The following is a 16436-nucleotide window of genomic DNA, read 5'->3' as shown; positions in this document are numbered from 1 at the left end:
TTCATAACAGTAGAAAAATTACCATTAAGAAGTAGTAGTAAAAATAATTTTATGGTGGGGGTCATCATAACATAAATAACTATATTAAAGGATCACAACATTAGGAAGGTTGAAATCCACTATTCTAGAGAGAGCTAATCTGATAAGCAAGACTACAGAAGTGCTGACAGTGTCCAGTCCTACATCTGTCAGTTTATGCCCGCGTGTTTTCATGTGCACTGCAGAAACTATGTGACCACAGCACTCTTCTTTGAAAAGGAGGAATGAAGAATCTCCTCAGCATGTTCAGTTACGCATTCAGTAGTCAGTGACTATCTGCCATGGGCTAAGGAACCCATGAGGAACTAGACACCTTATAACAAAACTAAACACGGTCCAGAAGGTACATGGCTACTCAAGAACTCTAACAAAGGAGCATTTGAAGTATTTTTGGAATCAAAAGAAAAGCCACTTTTGTTGTAGTTTAGGGAGTAAGAGAAAAGGGAACATAAACCAAGATGGAGAGATAGACAAAAGGCTAGGGGTTCATTTCATGTGCGCTCAGTAGACTGAGGGGTTTTTCTCTGGCTTATGTCTCAAAATACACCTTAATTTTTCCACTTTCTTCTTTCTTAATTAAAACCTAGAAGAAGAATACAGCAAGGCTTAAAGGATGCCCCATCCTGACAGTATCTAGGTCAGAATGCCAGCTACAGTGGCACTCACAGTTTATGGTATGAGAACATAGGAGTGAACAAAATGGCTTGTCTGAGGTCCTCCCATGCCAGGAGGCACAATGGCAAAACATCATTCCAGCTTGAGAGGAAGAGTGGCTACAACCGGGGACTGAGCTAGTACATTCAAACACACAGCACAATGGCAGCTACAGAGGCAACCATATGCATGCCTATATGCACACATATATGTGAAAAATCAATATGAATGCATGCATACCTGGTATTCATTTTTTTTAAACTATCTTTATTTCTTTTTATTGGATTTTGTCCTTTTCCTTTCATTTATCAAATTTTTTCTTTTGTCTGTTTCTTCCTATCTGTCCTTCCAAACTTAACCTTATTTTCCTTCTTTTTCATCTGTTTCTTGTTCATTCTTTAATTTCCTTCACTTCCCTCCCTTTCTTTTTCCTTCATTTTATTTCATATTCTCTGTGTGTGTGTCACTCTTTGTCTCTCCCTGTCTATGTGTGTGTGTGTGCTTTCTCTGTCTCTCTCTCCTGGACTCACACACATGCCAGGTAAGTGCCCACTGCTTAGCTACATCCCCAAACCTCACTTTTCCTTTAAAGTTTTTCTCTTCTCTTCTATATTCCTATCTTTCATATTTCAGAAAACATGCATCTGTATTTTAAAAACATTCAAATAGCAATTGTTTAATGTACAAGTGTATGCAAATCAATATAAACTGGAATGTTGTATCGCTAGGCTTTGGTCAGAAACTAGGTAATTAGCCTGAGTCTATTATTGAGTTATGCTCAGATATTCAAACAGGAAGATTTCTTCAGTTTTTCTTCATTTATATAGTGGCTTCTTGCCACTCATTCTTGACACAAAATGGTTTTGTAAAACTTGATTTTTAAAACCAAGTGTTTTCCTCCATCATGCAATATCTAGTTATCAAAAAAGCACATTGAAGTATCTTATTCAATGTTAAAAATTCCCTGGTTAATATGCAGGAAAAGGGGGATCAGAAGAAAGAGCAGAAAGAATAATTAAGAGAATTAAGAAATAGTGACCAAACTGACTTCCATATACAGGAAATTAAGGAGAAATAATTTCAAATCTCTACAATGTAAGAACATATTAAGTGTTATTATATCTTGCTACATGCACTTCCCTACAGTAAGGGCAAGGAAATGTGTGTTAAAATAACTAGAATGGACTCTTCCAAATAAAAGATACACAGACATGAGTAGTTTTAATTGGCCTTATCTTGGACAAAAAAAGCTTTTTTGAGGAATATCACAATATGCTAAAGTTGATTGTACTCAGATACAAACTTTATGATAGCCGAAAAGTTATAGATTCTGAGATGTTATCATGTTACTTACAAAACGAGAAGAATTGTCATTTCTCAGAGTTTTGGCATTTCCAAATGCTTCCAAGACAGGATTCATTTGGACAATTAGATCTTCTGAAATCCCCTAAAAAGCATGGAAGACAAGCATAGCTGACTAAGGTTTACCAGGATTCTGCACTGAAGCAAACTCTCCAGATACAAATCTAGCCTCATTTCTGACACGAAAAGTAGTATCCTATGGTTTCCAAACATGATAAAACACTATTTGGAAACAGATTCAGAAGAATGGAAGGACGGAAGATAGTGGTTTCATATACTTTCTCCTAAGAAAACGTTTAGGTGGTTTCTAATGTTTTTGTTGGAGTCCGAGTGAATAAAGAAAACATTTGCTAGCAAACAAAAAAGAACGAGAAATTTGTCTTAGGATAATACATCAGTTCCTTGACATTATTAATTCATAGTTCCCTTACATTATTCCTAGGTAAATCTAGAAGGTCTCACCAAGCAATGACTAGTAATGGTATTGATTGTGAATTTGAATTTTGCATATTCAAGAATATGGATTGTCTACACAGGGTGACCCTGAAAGACCAGCTACTTCCACATCAGTTCAGAGCTGCATTGGTTTTATAAATTTCTCTTCAAAGACCTGTTTCATAGGACTTTATATATATACATGTAGTATATGATGGTCAAGAATATACAATATATTCATACTATTTCATTCTGAATAACATGTATCTATTGCCTTACAAAGAATTATAAAAGCCTATATAAGCAAGGGTTTCTATAACCTGCTGTACATGTTATGTTTTGTTATTTTATGTTACATTACATCATGTAACATCATAAGACTCAACGTCAAAATAAAACCAACTAATCCACAGCAATGACAAGACTAAATGCACACTGAAACAAAGTTTTATGTAGGAAAAAACAGAGTTTGTGGATGCTTACAGATATCAAGCAAATTCAGGAATGAGGTGATGGGAAAGGAAATGTTTTATGGTTTAAAATTTGAGAAAAGTCTATATTTTGGTATCTTTCTTACTTGTTACAGCAAAAAACAGCTGGTGATACCTAACACTGAAATAGAAATCCAAAGTGACAAGGTCAGACATGGTCTGATGAGAAATCTAGCAGCTTCTCATGGTTACAAATGGTTCTGGGTTATTGAGGTGGGAAGACCCACTGTGCACATGAGTAGCTCCATGTTAGACTGCATGAACAGGTGGCAGAGAGCAGAATTCATCCTTCTTCCCCATAACTGGTCAGGGATGAATCTCCATGTCTCAGTAGATGAGATCACCTCACTGTTCATGGTGTTATGGACACTCACCAACTTTTTCTGGGTCTCACTTATGGCTGCCATGGTGGCAAAATACTGAATAGTCAGTTTGGTGTTGGTAGTCTTCCCAGCACCAGATTCCCCTCTGTGATTTGAAATTGAGAAAAAATGGTTAACTTGTTCTGATGATCATTGTAATGAAAGTTAGCCAGCTCTGATCATATCCAACCCTTATCTTAGACAATGACCTGCCAATCTTTTCACTGAGAAGCTACACTTTAGTTTTCTCCTTCCCCTTTGATAATCAAGTACATTTGTTCAAGCCTGCCTTTAGGTACATAAAATCCAGAAGGCAGCCCATGCTATTTACAAAGAACATAGATTTGAATTTGAACTAACCACTTAGCTCTACAATTCTAAAGCCTATGATCTCCTTAAGGTTATAGAAACCAAAAAAAGTTCAATTACACAATGTGATATCATCTTAGCAAAACATCACAGACTTGAGCATGTCAGAACCCCTTGGGTCTCAGCCACCTGCTCACCCTACCATGCCCACACGCTGCTCTTTCCATCAAAATGAACCTTTAATAAGGTTTCCTGAGGTCCTCTTCACTCTCTTTTGTTATCCTCCAAAGACACACTATGTTTTACCATATGTATTGTACCATGGCTACTCAAAGCAGCAAATTAAGTGTTTCATGGGCATATTCTATGGGCATTAATAGAGCCTCTCTGATGTGGGATGTCATTCTGTATATGTGTTGATTTTATTGGTTAATGAATGAAGCTGCTTTGGCCTATAGCAAGGTGGAATATAGCCAGACTAAAAGAGATATAGAAAGAGAGTAGGTGGAGTCAAAGAAATGCCATGAGGCCACCAAAGGACACAGACACCCTGAAACCTTATCTGTAAACCACAAGCCTCATGGTAAAATACAAAATAATAGAAATGGGTTCATTTAAGATGTAAGTTAGTTGATAAGAAGTCTGAGCTAATAGGCTAAGCAGTGTTTTAATTAATACAGCTTCTGTTTGATTATTTAGGGTCTGGGTAGCTAGGAAATGGACAAATAGCCTCTGCCTACGCCTCTCTGCTTAATTAGACAGCATAGAGAAGTTGATCATTTGCAAGACTGGAAGCCCCTTCTCTGAGAGGAAACTAAATGTGTTTTACAGTATAGTTTTCAAGGAGTCTCTTTAAATGATAGAGGCAGATATTCTTAAGCTCTATTTACAGAAATCACTGAAGTGCTATGACTACTTGCAGAGTATCTTTTCCTACCTGGAATGCATTTTGTATCTAAAGATAAACAAGTCAACGTAGAGAAATTTTATTCTCATTTTACAACAGACATAGAAAAGAAAAATAAGACAAACACTTACGTGAAGAGTATGGACTGATTCTCTCCACCTTCAAAAAAAAGGAAAGAAAATGCTAGGAACTTCTTATCCTTGAAGTTTATGTATTGGGATGAATTTATTCACAATTTTCTTATCTATGGTTTCAACTTAGAAACAGGGAGAAGGATTTGTTTCATCTACACTTGCAAACCCCTCACTTCAAAGATACAGTATAAAACAGAGATCCTTATTTTTACAGACACAGCACATATAAATTCTAGGTCTCTTTCCTTGCTTTAAATAAAAGAATAACCAATAGCTGACTTTTTAGCCTTTTAAGTATCATAGCATAATAATGGTTATAGACTAGCTTCTTTGTGTCAGACAGTATAGCAGATGATTGGTGTAATAAGACCACACATATGCAGGAGACATTTTCTGAGCCAGCCTCAACATTACAAATGGATTCTTTCACTCTGAAGCACAAATTTACTGTCCCCATTACCATTGGAGGTCCATATTATGCTGCCTGCATTTTATCTTGATAGAAGCAGAGGCTTCAAGTGATGAGATAGCTCTGAAGCCATGTCTTCACACAATGCCTAAGTATCCTTTGGTGACATGGAGAAAACGTGGATTGGAGATTTTCATTTTGTAGGTTAGCTACTTACTGCGAAGCATATCCTGAAGGGCCCTATCGGCAACAGCAAAGATGTGAGGGGGAGCCTCAGATCGCCTCTTCCTTTGATAGGCAGCCATGACCTCTTTCTGATACACTGGGAGCCACTTGTAAGGGTTTATAGTCACGCAGAAGACACCTGAATATGTCTGAGGATAGATCAGAGTGGATTTCAGAAAACAGACTGGCTGAACTCACAGGTGTGTTGGAGCTTCCCCTGTGATGTAAGCTTAAGTATTTACTAATAAGGGAAGATGGAAGAGGAGAGATATGAATCCCTGCGAAGGGACTTCTAAGAGAAGCAGACAGATCTGGGTTAGACCTGGGATTACCTCTAGATCTCCTGGAGATACATTAAAAGCCAAAATATTTGACACATGTAAATCTTAAAGAAAGATTTATTTTTATCTTTATGTACAAGAGCACTTGGCTGCATGCATGAATGCATGTGCATGCATATACGCCTGGTGTCAGCAGAGGTCAGAAAAGGACAATGGATCCCCAGAAGCTGGAGTTATGCAGATGGTTGCACACCTTCATATTGTTTGTTACTGGGAACCAAAACTGGTTTCTCTGGAAAATCTGCAAGTATTCTAAAGCACTGAGCTATTTCTCGAGCACCCACATGTAACTCTTGACAAGACTAAGGTAAATCATCACAAGGAATACCAGTAGCACTAAGAAGTCAGAACAGAGGAGAAAGCTTTTCCTCTAGAGTCTCCACAAGATGTAAAACCCCGCTGGTTTTACTTAATTTGAGACTAATGTCCTTTAGTACTGCACGCGAATGGGTATTCTTTTAAACTACCCACCCAGTGACAATTTTGTTGCGAGACAAATTTTTAGAGGAACTAAAACAGTTCCTCTAAATAATTGAAGACTAAGATAGTTGCGTGTCACAGTCATGATGATAATGGATCCCTACCGCCACTATCTTAGCCTAGTCTCAGCCTAATGCTGCTTCTAATGAATGGTTTAGAAGAAAGAGAAAGGGAAACTAACCAGCAGACGTATAATGACTATGGATAAATCAATTTGTTTCTAAAATGCTAGTTCAGTGACAGGCACTGAATTACCTGCTCTACTTCTTTTTTATTTTAGTCCTCTAATTTATATAGAGAGTCAGACATTACTGTCCCATTTTATAGAAGGGTAACACCAGGGAGTTCAACCAGACAGGGGAAATGTGGGGCAAGGCGAAAGCCATCTTCACCTGGGACTGCACAAACTGATTCCTCAGCAACTGGACTGGTTGTCATAAAAGCAGATAACCCAATTTTCTCCCAGGGGCTTGTTATGCTGCCCTCCAAACAGGGGGGTTGCTCTGCTGTCCTCCACTGTGTCTTACAGTGTCAGGAATCCTTAATGCTACTCTTGGACCTCTATGCATAAAGCAGTAGGTATCTATACACATAGGAACACAAATAAAAGTCCGTGCTTAGCAATTTCTGTCAGCATCTGGACTTGGCAGTGTTCCTTGCCCATAAATGGAGTGCTTTTATCTTCTGTCTATTTGTTTATTTGTTAAGAAAGGGGCTACATAGCCCTGTTTGTCTGGGAACTCCCTGTGTAGACCAGGGTGGCCTTAAACTCAGAGATCCACCTGCTTTCACCTCCCAAGTGCTAGTATTAAAGACGTGCACCACCACACCCAGGTTTTTTTTAATCTTTTTCATTAGATGACTCATTACTTAAGTGTTCATTGAGCATTTGATAGGAAAATCAAGGATTTCTTCAAAGAGCATGCAGTCTAGTGCTAAAATGATACATAAAATATCTGACAATCAAGGCAATAATTGTTACCATAAATCACAGACATAAGAGCCTCAGCTTTTCTTTCCTGAAAACGCTGATACAGAATGCTCTGGAAATGCCCAATAATTGCTCATCTCTTTACACAGACAGGAATGTGTGCATGTGAATATGGGTTTATCCATTTCTAATGTCAGCCTACTTGTGTATGTGCACTTAAGTGTTGTATATATGAATACAGTCATGTCCTGGTTTTATCTTTACACAAAACTATGTTGGAAGTACAACATCTCAAGTCCATTTTCCTCCAGAAATACTTTTAATGAAGATAACCTTAACTAATAAGTAATTGAGCTGTCATTTGGATTTTTCCATAACAGGTTCTAGGCTTCATACTTTCAATGTATATTCTGTGGGAAATAATATTCTGTGGGAAATGACATGCATACTGGCAAGATAAAATTACAAAATTACAGAAATGTTGAGATAGTTACTTCCCAATGGATATTTATATGAGGATATTTGAACTAATGTAAAATATCACCAGAAGAGGTTTGCATAGCCAAAATGAGTTCCAGAATGAGATTTTCCTAGTATATACACACATAGATCATCCACTGGTCATAACGTCTCCTCAGGGTGTGAAGCACAGAGGCTTCATTGAGGTGAAGCAGCATCGACAGATCTTCAACCATTTCCAACTCTACAGGGTTCATCTGTTGGAGTTTGTCTTCCTTAATTCTCAGACACTGCAAAGAACAGAAAATGTAAAAAAAAATACATACTTAGCTGAGTTTGGTGGCATGTCTTTAATCCCAGCACTAGGAAAGCAAGGGTAAGAGGATTCTCTGTGAGTTCAAGATCAGCCTCATCTAGGGAGTTCTAGGACAGTCAGTACCACATAGAGAGACCTTCTCTCTCTCTCTCTCTCTCTCTCTCTCTCTCTCTCTCTCTCTCTCTCTCTCTCTTTCTCTCTCTCTTTCTCTCTCTCTCTCTCTCTGTGTGTGTGTGTGTGTCTTTCTCTCTCTCTCACACACACACAAATATCCATTTTTCTATTCCCCTATGCATATCATTTTCATATGCATTTTAGAAGATTTTTCAAAGTAAACAAACATCCATCCACCTTAGATGACCCAAGGCTGTTACACTTTTATTTTTTTAATATTTATTTATTTATTATGTATACAATATTATGTCTGTGTGTATGTCTGCAGGCCAGAAGAGGGCACCAGACCCCATTACAGATGGTTGTGAGCCACCATGTGGTTGCTGGGAATTGAACTCAGGACCTTTGGAAGAGCAGGCAATGCTCTTAACCTCTGAGCCATCTCTCCAGCCCCGCTGTTACTCTTTTAATTCTTAGCGTTCTCCAAAAGCTCATGTGCCAAAGACCTGATACTTCTGAGAGGTTGTAGAACCTTTAAAAATTGGGATCTACAGAGAGGTCCTTGGGTGACTAAGGGCATGGAATTGTGGGGTTGTAAGTATTGAAGCTATTGTGGGACTCTAGCACCCACTTCACACTTTTTTCCTACAGACCATTAAGTGATAAGTTTTGTTTACATGTGTTCCCACCATAATGTGCTACCTTGTGGCTGTTCCCCTAAGAAATGATGACCAATATAGAATTACATCTTGAACTATATGACAGATCAGATAATTGGAAGCAGATAGAGTATGCTAGAGTTTGGAATACAATTTGGGAATCCTCCATGTAGTATGTCTATTGGAAGCTTAATTTCTAGCATGGAAAAATGGATAAATGGTGTGGCACATTGAAGAGGTCCAACTTAAAGAGGGTTTGTTTAGGATACTGGGATTGCAGCACTTGAAAGAAAGTAGATGGTTCTCGTCTGGCTCTCAGTTCACATAAAAATGCTGTTGGTCAAGCGCCAGCCTCTTTGCTCCCTGTCTTTCTATATGATGTCTCTCTTACACATATAGTCCCATCATTTCATTCTAGCTGAGTTGACACTGGTACCATGCTCTTGAGGCTTCAAAACTGTGAATAAATTAAACTCCTAGTATGGTTTACAAGAAAGCTATTTTGAAGAATTGGTCTCTGATTAGCAGCATTGTTGAGAGGTGATTGAATCATGAGGGTATCAACTTCATCAACACATTGATCTGTTGATGACTTCTAGCTGGTTGGGCCATAGTAGATCCTGCTTAGAAACATGTGAATGTGACTTTAAAGCATAAACCTACTCTCTGTGCTATTTGTCTCTTTCTCTCTTTGCTTCCTGGGTACTGCAAGCTTTCTTCTGCCATCTAAGCCTTTAATTCTCTTTCTCTAGATTTTAGCACAAGTGGACATTATCCATCTCTTGTTTGTTATGATATGAAATGATTTCATTCGACTCGCACATCTTTTTCTAGTAGGAAAAAAACACCTTTGAAAGCACTGGAGATCAAGTTTGGGTCTTTGTGCATGGTAGGTAAGAACTCTTTCTCCACTCTGACTTTTTCTTGGTCCTATATACAGCTAATTTCCAAGACAGAAGTATCATTAGCTAGAGATCATAGATTGAGACTGTGTATCAAGGAAAATAAGTAGCAGATGTTGCTGGAAGAAAGGGGGAGAAGGAAAGAGGAGATGGAGAGGGAGAAAAAGGGAAGAACTTGAAACACTGATAAAAGAAGTGGAAACAGTTGTAAAGCCCAGAGTTTGTATTTTCCACAATAACCATCTTATTTGGTAATATTCAATGTCCTTAATTAGGTCTTTGATGGTAAGGGTAGGAAGATAGGAGCACCCTAAACATGAATGAGGTTTCCTTTATCAGCGCATACCCTACCCCATGGGCTCAGTGTTAGAGAAAGGATACACCTTGGAACCTGACTAGACAGAGAATACAGAAAACCCAAAAGGAATAAGGCCTTTTTTACCTCTCCACCAATGGTCTCTACAATTAATTTTCCATCAGCATCACGTTCTTTAACCTCAGCCTCAACATAAGCATTCTTCCCATCATAAACCCAGCACCTCTTCTTCCCTAGAGAGAAAATATGGGTTATAACTACAGTACTTAAGGGAATCTCTACTGGATATTTTCATGCTGATGCAGTCTTATTTCTGCTAAGTCACCAATATAAGAAGTCAGAAAGTTATATAAAAACATGAATGCTAACTGTGGCTGCTGCCCATGCATGATTTTAAAGGAACAAGAAAATTCTCAGCAAGCAGAGGTCTGCCAGCTTGTAAGAAAACTGTCTACCATACTCACCTGCACCATCCTAAACTTCACAACACTAGACCCTTGGATATACTCCTGATCATTCCACTCTTTCCCTGGTCCCTGCAAAAGACGCACTCAAAAATGATCTGGTTACATCTGTGTAAATCGGTGTGTTAATAGACTTCTTCTTCAGGGTTTCTATAGGTCATGTTTTAAAATTTGAATGAAAGTTCAGTATAAAAATGGCATGCTAAATTGAAGAAGGGATTGAAGGAGAATATCAGTTACTTCACTGTATATTAAAATTGACTCATGTTACCATCATATATTATTTTTTCCTTCTCTGTCTCCTCACTCAATACCTTATTCCTGAATAAAGAAAGCTTCCACAAAAGTAATTAATCCTTAAAAATACTTCCAGGTAAAGTAAGCTAGAAGTCGTGTGAATACATGAGAAGCTTCTCCAGGTTCATTAAAATTCTCTTCCACCCAAGGCAAGTAACCATTTAAGATGAATAGAAAATGTGCTTTTCAAAGAAAATGAGTCTTAGCATGATACAAGAGTTCCTCAGCCAAATAGGACAAAGTTTGAGGGGAGAAGATTGACAAAAACATCATTCATCTAGGACACTAATGGGAATAATAACTAGGTTAATATTATCATTAATATCTGAGTTACAAAAGTGCTGTGGGACAATGGTCTTTTATCCTGTCACTTTTATTATTTTTAATAAAATGCTGATTGGTCAGTAGTTATGCAGGAAGTATAGGTGGGCATCCAGGCAGGAAGTAGAGGCAGGGCAAGGAGAATTATTGGAAGAGGGAAGTTTCAGTCTGTAGTTGTGACCCAGCCTCAGAGGAAGCAAGATGTGACTGCCTCACTGAAAAGGGTACCAAGTCATTTGGCTAACTCAGACAAGAATTATGGGCTAATGTGAGTTATAAGCATTAGTTAATAAGAAGCCTGAGCTAATGGGCCAGTTTATAACTAATGTAGACCTCTGTGTGATTCTTTGGGACTTAACAGCTGCTGGACCGGGTGGGACAGAAAATCTTGGTCAACACAAAAGTTTTAGATATTTCATTTGTTCAGACATGTGGCCCTCACCAGAAGCTTTCCATAAAGATGGGCTGTGATTCAGGGGATGAATGTTTACAAAGAGAGACAATGAGTTGGATACCATTCTCTTCTCCCACCATTTTTGTCTCTGCATAGAACTTTGTTGCTCACTATTTTCTTGCTATGACAATCTACAATGTACTGCTTCCTCCTTTTCCCTAATTACAATTTCCCCTGAAAATTGCTTTGTAAGCAGATGTAATAATCCTTTGTAACTCAGTTTTCATTGCCTTTCTACTTGTTTATGATTTTTAACACTGGTTTTGTGTTGTACTTATTATTTTGGTCCCTTTTATGCAATCACAGATGTTTTTATGTTAGTATATGAAAGTACATTTGATTTTGAAAAGTACCTATTTAGCATATTAAAGACTATGTATTTCAAAATATATTATCACTTGAAAGAAATTTGATGATTCTTCCTCACCTTCTCTGTCCCCCCCCTCACTGAAGGGGATAAGACTTGCCCACAGTGCCAACAGTGCCATAGGTAATTATTAGCAGCAATTAGAATAATGACTCTAGCAATCAAATTACCCTCCTCTTAAATTAGTTTTCCTCCATTATCTCATGCTTCTTTTAACAAGTGCTTAGCTACTTTTCTTTCTCTGGTGTTTCTCTCAAGAAGGGTTACCTTCTTCCCCATGATGAGCTCTTTGTTTTGGCATCGCTGGAAACAGTGGGAGTGAAGAATTTTCAGAAGCCTTTCCCTGAGACCCAGTCAATGACAAAAACTTTTCTTTAAAAGATAAAATAGATTAAATAAGTCAAGCCTTTTTTCCTTTTGGTCAGCTGCGATGCAGATAGAAATGCATTTGAATTGGGTCATCTACAATTTAGTACTGGCCTTGCTAGTAATGAGTTAAAAATAATTATTTCATCTTTTTGGGTCTTGGCTTTCAAATGTATAAGTGAAGGATATTTTTTCTACATTATTTCCCCTGGGATAACCAACTCTAATTAAATATGTTATATAATATGAAGAAGGTCAACATTTACTAGAAAAAGCTTGAGAAGTATAAAAAAAATTAAAACCAATAACACACAAGCTTAAAAGTCACCAGGGTTGTTTCTCTGTATCATTTCTTATGAGGCTCTGTTCTATTGTATGAGATAAAATTGGAGTTATACTATATTCAAACTTGTAGACTTATTAAACAGATACCTAATCTCTTCTAGTATAAAATTGTTTATTTGATTCTGGAGTGATTTTTTCTTATATTTACCTCTAAAACTACTGGTCTTCCTCCCTCACACTCAGCCATTCTAGGCTTTTTTTTTTCTGGGTATCATTCTACTACACTTAGTTTCAAACTGATAGTATTATTTGGTCCTAAAAGCTGGGAAGGCAGGTAGGCAGGGCAAGTGATTTCTGTTCATCTAACTTTGGCAGGTGAGAAAAAGAAGACTCAGTAAGGTGATGCTTAATCTAATTATAAAGCAGTATATGGTTAAGAACAGGGAATTGGAAGCCAGAACTTCTGGCCATACACTCATTGTCAAACTGTTTCCATTTGGCTTGAGTTCTAAACACAAACTCTACTGTTACCTAGCTCAGGGAGATAGATAACTTTTGGTGATTTTTCAACTTTTTGTTGCCAGTGAATATCCATAAAGAAGAACTGTATGTTAAGAAAATTAATTGAGATTATGTTGATTGCTCTATTTTAAGTAATCACTTATAATGTTGACTCTATTAAATGAATGATCCAATTATCTTTACTGTGTTAGCCCAATTTTGATTTTTCTCCCTGGTACCACTATCACCATCTTGTCTCAGTGACCTAACTGCCTGTGATAGGCCTCTGCATGGCCACTTCTGACTCTAGGGATTTGATTTGAAGAATTATAATTAGCTACTTTGAAATACAATCACACTAATGAAATACAAGGATGGGAAACTGGGAGCTGATCCAGCACTGGTGAATTTGTGATGGAAATGCAATTTCTTTCATAATTGGCTTGAAGTATAGTTGGTCACATTGAAGTCTGATGTTGACTAATTCTTAGTTCAGTTTTTATTGTGCACTTGTTAAATAATTCTGGAATTAAGACACGTAGGTGACCTGATGCCAAACCACACTGTGACTCTGACTTTCAATCTCCAATTAGCTGAAATGCAGAGAATGGTCATGCAGTCCAGGTACATAAAAAAGAATGGGGGTTAAGGTTATATTTACTTGGAAATTTTAATGTAGAACTTGGTCATTTTTATCTTGAAGCTAAATCCTCATTAACCTTTGGACTTGCCTGAGCACAAAGAAATTGTAAGTTCCAGTGTCAGCCTCCTATAAATGATCTTTCTTATAGCTTGGCAGAGAAACCCCGCTGACCTACGACAGAGGCCTAGGTTCCAACAGCAGGAAGAGAGTTGGTCTGAAGACATCCAGAGACCAACTCTCACCTCTAGCCTCCCAGCCTCCCAACATCATTTCCTTTCTTCTTCACAGTGTGAAGAGCCAACCTTCAGCCAAGTCACAGTCTCTCCCCACTGAAATAAGAATTCACTGATAATTAAGAGGTGTCTAAGAAAGGGTTGACCTATGACATCTCCTAGAAAAGACTACTAGTCTGACAGCTTCATAAATAGGATATGGGACTGGGATTCCTCCCAGCCACCCTCTTTTTTCTTGGGAATTTCTATTCCTGGCCTGGACGCTTTGTCCTCTTCAGCTGTTCAAAGATTCATAGCATTTGCTTGCACACCATCAGAAATAAGTTAGTCTCCAGAACTGCTAGTTCATTGCAATCAAGTAAATAGTTATACCACCTTGAAGTAATAATATGAAGTCAAGCCATCAGTGTCCACAAAAGTCTTACCATCAAAGACTGGGGACTGTAACAGAGGGTTAGCCATATTTCTTCTGAGGAAGGCTGCAGCTTCTCCAAGCTCAGACATATTCATCATTCTTAAAATATCCACTGTGCAACGGGGAAGTGGAACTATAGGTAATAAGAAAGGATTTGTTCTGCAAAAAGATAGAAATGGGAAGAGAAAAGTAGAACTGAGTCACTTGTTCCAAAATGATAAATCGTTAATAATAGATAGCCCAAAGAATACTTCTTCTACGCCTGTGCCATGGCACAACTGTACTCAAGAACATATAACTTCAACAAAGCTAGGGCATCCATTAAGCACTGAAGGCTCGGAGCCCCCTAGGATCAATGGTACTTTCAGAAACCTAGGAAAATGTATCAATTCCTTTAAACATCAGAAGAAAAATAAAAATAAAATATTAATGGCATATAATAATAATAATATTAACCCAGATTTTGTTTTTATACCAACATAATTTCAAAACTAAATTTTGATAATTATGTGGAGTAAATGCATCTAAAATGACAAAAGTCTCAGAGGCTGATAGAAATCAAACAACAACCTGGAGCCACAGCGTTCTGACTTGGCATGTGGCATATGGGTGAAACTGAAAAATGTCAAATTGCAGACACCAGGCCTCTTGATACAAATGGAGGATAGACTCTCACTGCCTCTAGGTATACCGAATATCAAACATAGAGTGAAATAACGGAGGAGAAAAGGTATTCAGATTTGTTTTCAGTATGAGTATAAAATAATAAAAATGTAAGTGTCCTTTAGGAATTGATTGTCTGGATCAGACAGTTTACAAAGGAAGGTGGATACCAAGGAAATGTCAAAAGCAGTAAAGAGAAAACAAAGGTTGGGAATGCAAAGCAGGTTGGGGTGAGGAAGTAAAGCAGATATGAGCTAAAACGTTCACCGGATCAAGAAATTCTTGGCGAGAATGAATTGCCAGGCAAATATGTCAGCCTAAAGTAAGCCTAGAAATGAATTCTTTCGTCTTGAATTATGGTTATACTATAGACAATTTTTATAAAGAAATCCCTATCCACTATCGAATGAGGTGCTGGTACTGTAAGGTCAGAGTGAGGGAGGCAGGAAGGAGATTAAGTAAGGGAAGAGGTATACTCATAGAGCCAAAACCCCCAACTCATATCCTGAGCAAATGCTTTTTCATGGTTACTTTATACTGGGAAATACTTTTGCTCTCTACTTTCTTACTTTTATTTTTTGTCTTTATTTTTCTACTCTTTTTATTATTCTATGTGTCTTTTACATCATGTATCTTGATCACATTCATTTCCTTGTCCCTTCACATCTGTTCTCCACCCCTGCTCCTGCCCCCAATAAAGCAAAATTTAAGAGAAAAAAGAAAAAATAAAAGGTAAAAAATTCAAAATCTTCTCATGGAAGCTTCAGTGTGACATAGTGAGTCACTACTTTCTGAGACAGACTCCTTTCCTCCATCATTTCCTAACACTTGAAGAGTGTCTTCCTTGACCTTGATTTCCTGTTCCCCAAAGATAGAACCCTTGGCATTTCTCTGATTCTTCCTTCTCTGCCATGTGCATATTCAAAGAATCATCATGTCCTACTGCTTCTGTGTTTATCAAGTCCTTACCCACTATTATTTGACACAGCTTAGATTACCGTGAAGCCTGCCCTTTTCCCTGACAAGTGTCTGGCCTCATTCCTAGGCACAAGCCAGACATAACTATGTCTGTAATGAGGCCTATATTTTCTCCACCCAGATGATGAGACCATACTTGAATACGTGTTCCACATGGACAGTAGGAATGTGCCCTGGGGTGTGGATTTGGAATTTAGTGGTCACTCTCAGTCTGATTACTGCCTGAATGAAGTCATATCAACTGGAAGGTTGAGGTTGACACTTCCAGTGTCACCTGTGCCCTAATCAGCAAAGGTATCAGTAACGAGAAAGCCACAAGACTCAGAAAAATCAGCATATGAGAGTAAGGAAGGGAAGAGAGAGATAGCCTTCCTAGCAATGGTATCCGGAGAAATGTAGAGCCACTTCTTGGTTATGGTTCCTGTAGATTCAACAAATTCTCAATCAACTCCTCCTATGGAAGCCCCAATTTAAGTGACCTTGAGTGTATTTCTCATTCTCTTATTTTCGTTCAAAATACCTTTAAGTAAAACAATTTGCCACACTTATTTGTTCTTATTTTCTGTCCTAGAGAATGTAGGGTATTTATACGAGTCAGCACATT

The 16436-nt window shown here is 37.9% G+C and overlaps 1 protein-coding gene across 1 annotated transcript in view; it reads right to left on the bottom strand.

Annotated features, from left to right (window-relative positions):
• The window catches only part of Myh15 (myosin heavy chain 15), a 128413-nt gene extending 114127 nt beyond the window's left edge, over window positions 1-14286 (bottom strand). The window contains exons 1-7 of the mRNA XM_075945110.1: window positions 14202-14286; window positions 9972-10078; window positions 7685-7828; window positions 5320-5476; window positions 4691-4718; window positions 3356-3449; window positions 2048-2140 (exon numbers count right to left, since the gene is read on the bottom strand). Coding sequence (XP_075801225.1) covers window positions 2048-2140; window positions 3356-3449; window positions 4691-4718; window positions 5320-5476; window positions 7685-7828; window positions 9972-10078; window positions 14202-14286 — 708 coding nt within the window. The remainder of the gene's footprint in view (window positions 1-2047; window positions 2141-3355; window positions 3450-4690; window positions 4719-5319; window positions 5477-7684; window positions 7829-9971; window positions 10079-14201) is intronic.
• Between the last annotated feature and the right edge of the window lie 2150 nt (window positions 14287-16436).

This window comes from Microtus pennsylvanicus, chromosome 1 (assembly GCF_037038515.1).
Source record: "Microtus pennsylvanicus isolate mMicPen1 chromosome 1, mMicPen1.hap1, whole genome shotgun sequence".
Taxonomy (NCBI): domain Eukaryota; kingdom Metazoa; phylum Chordata; class Mammalia; order Rodentia; family Cricetidae; genus Microtus; species Microtus pennsylvanicus.
This window is presented reverse-complemented; position numbering and strand designations above follow the sequence as displayed.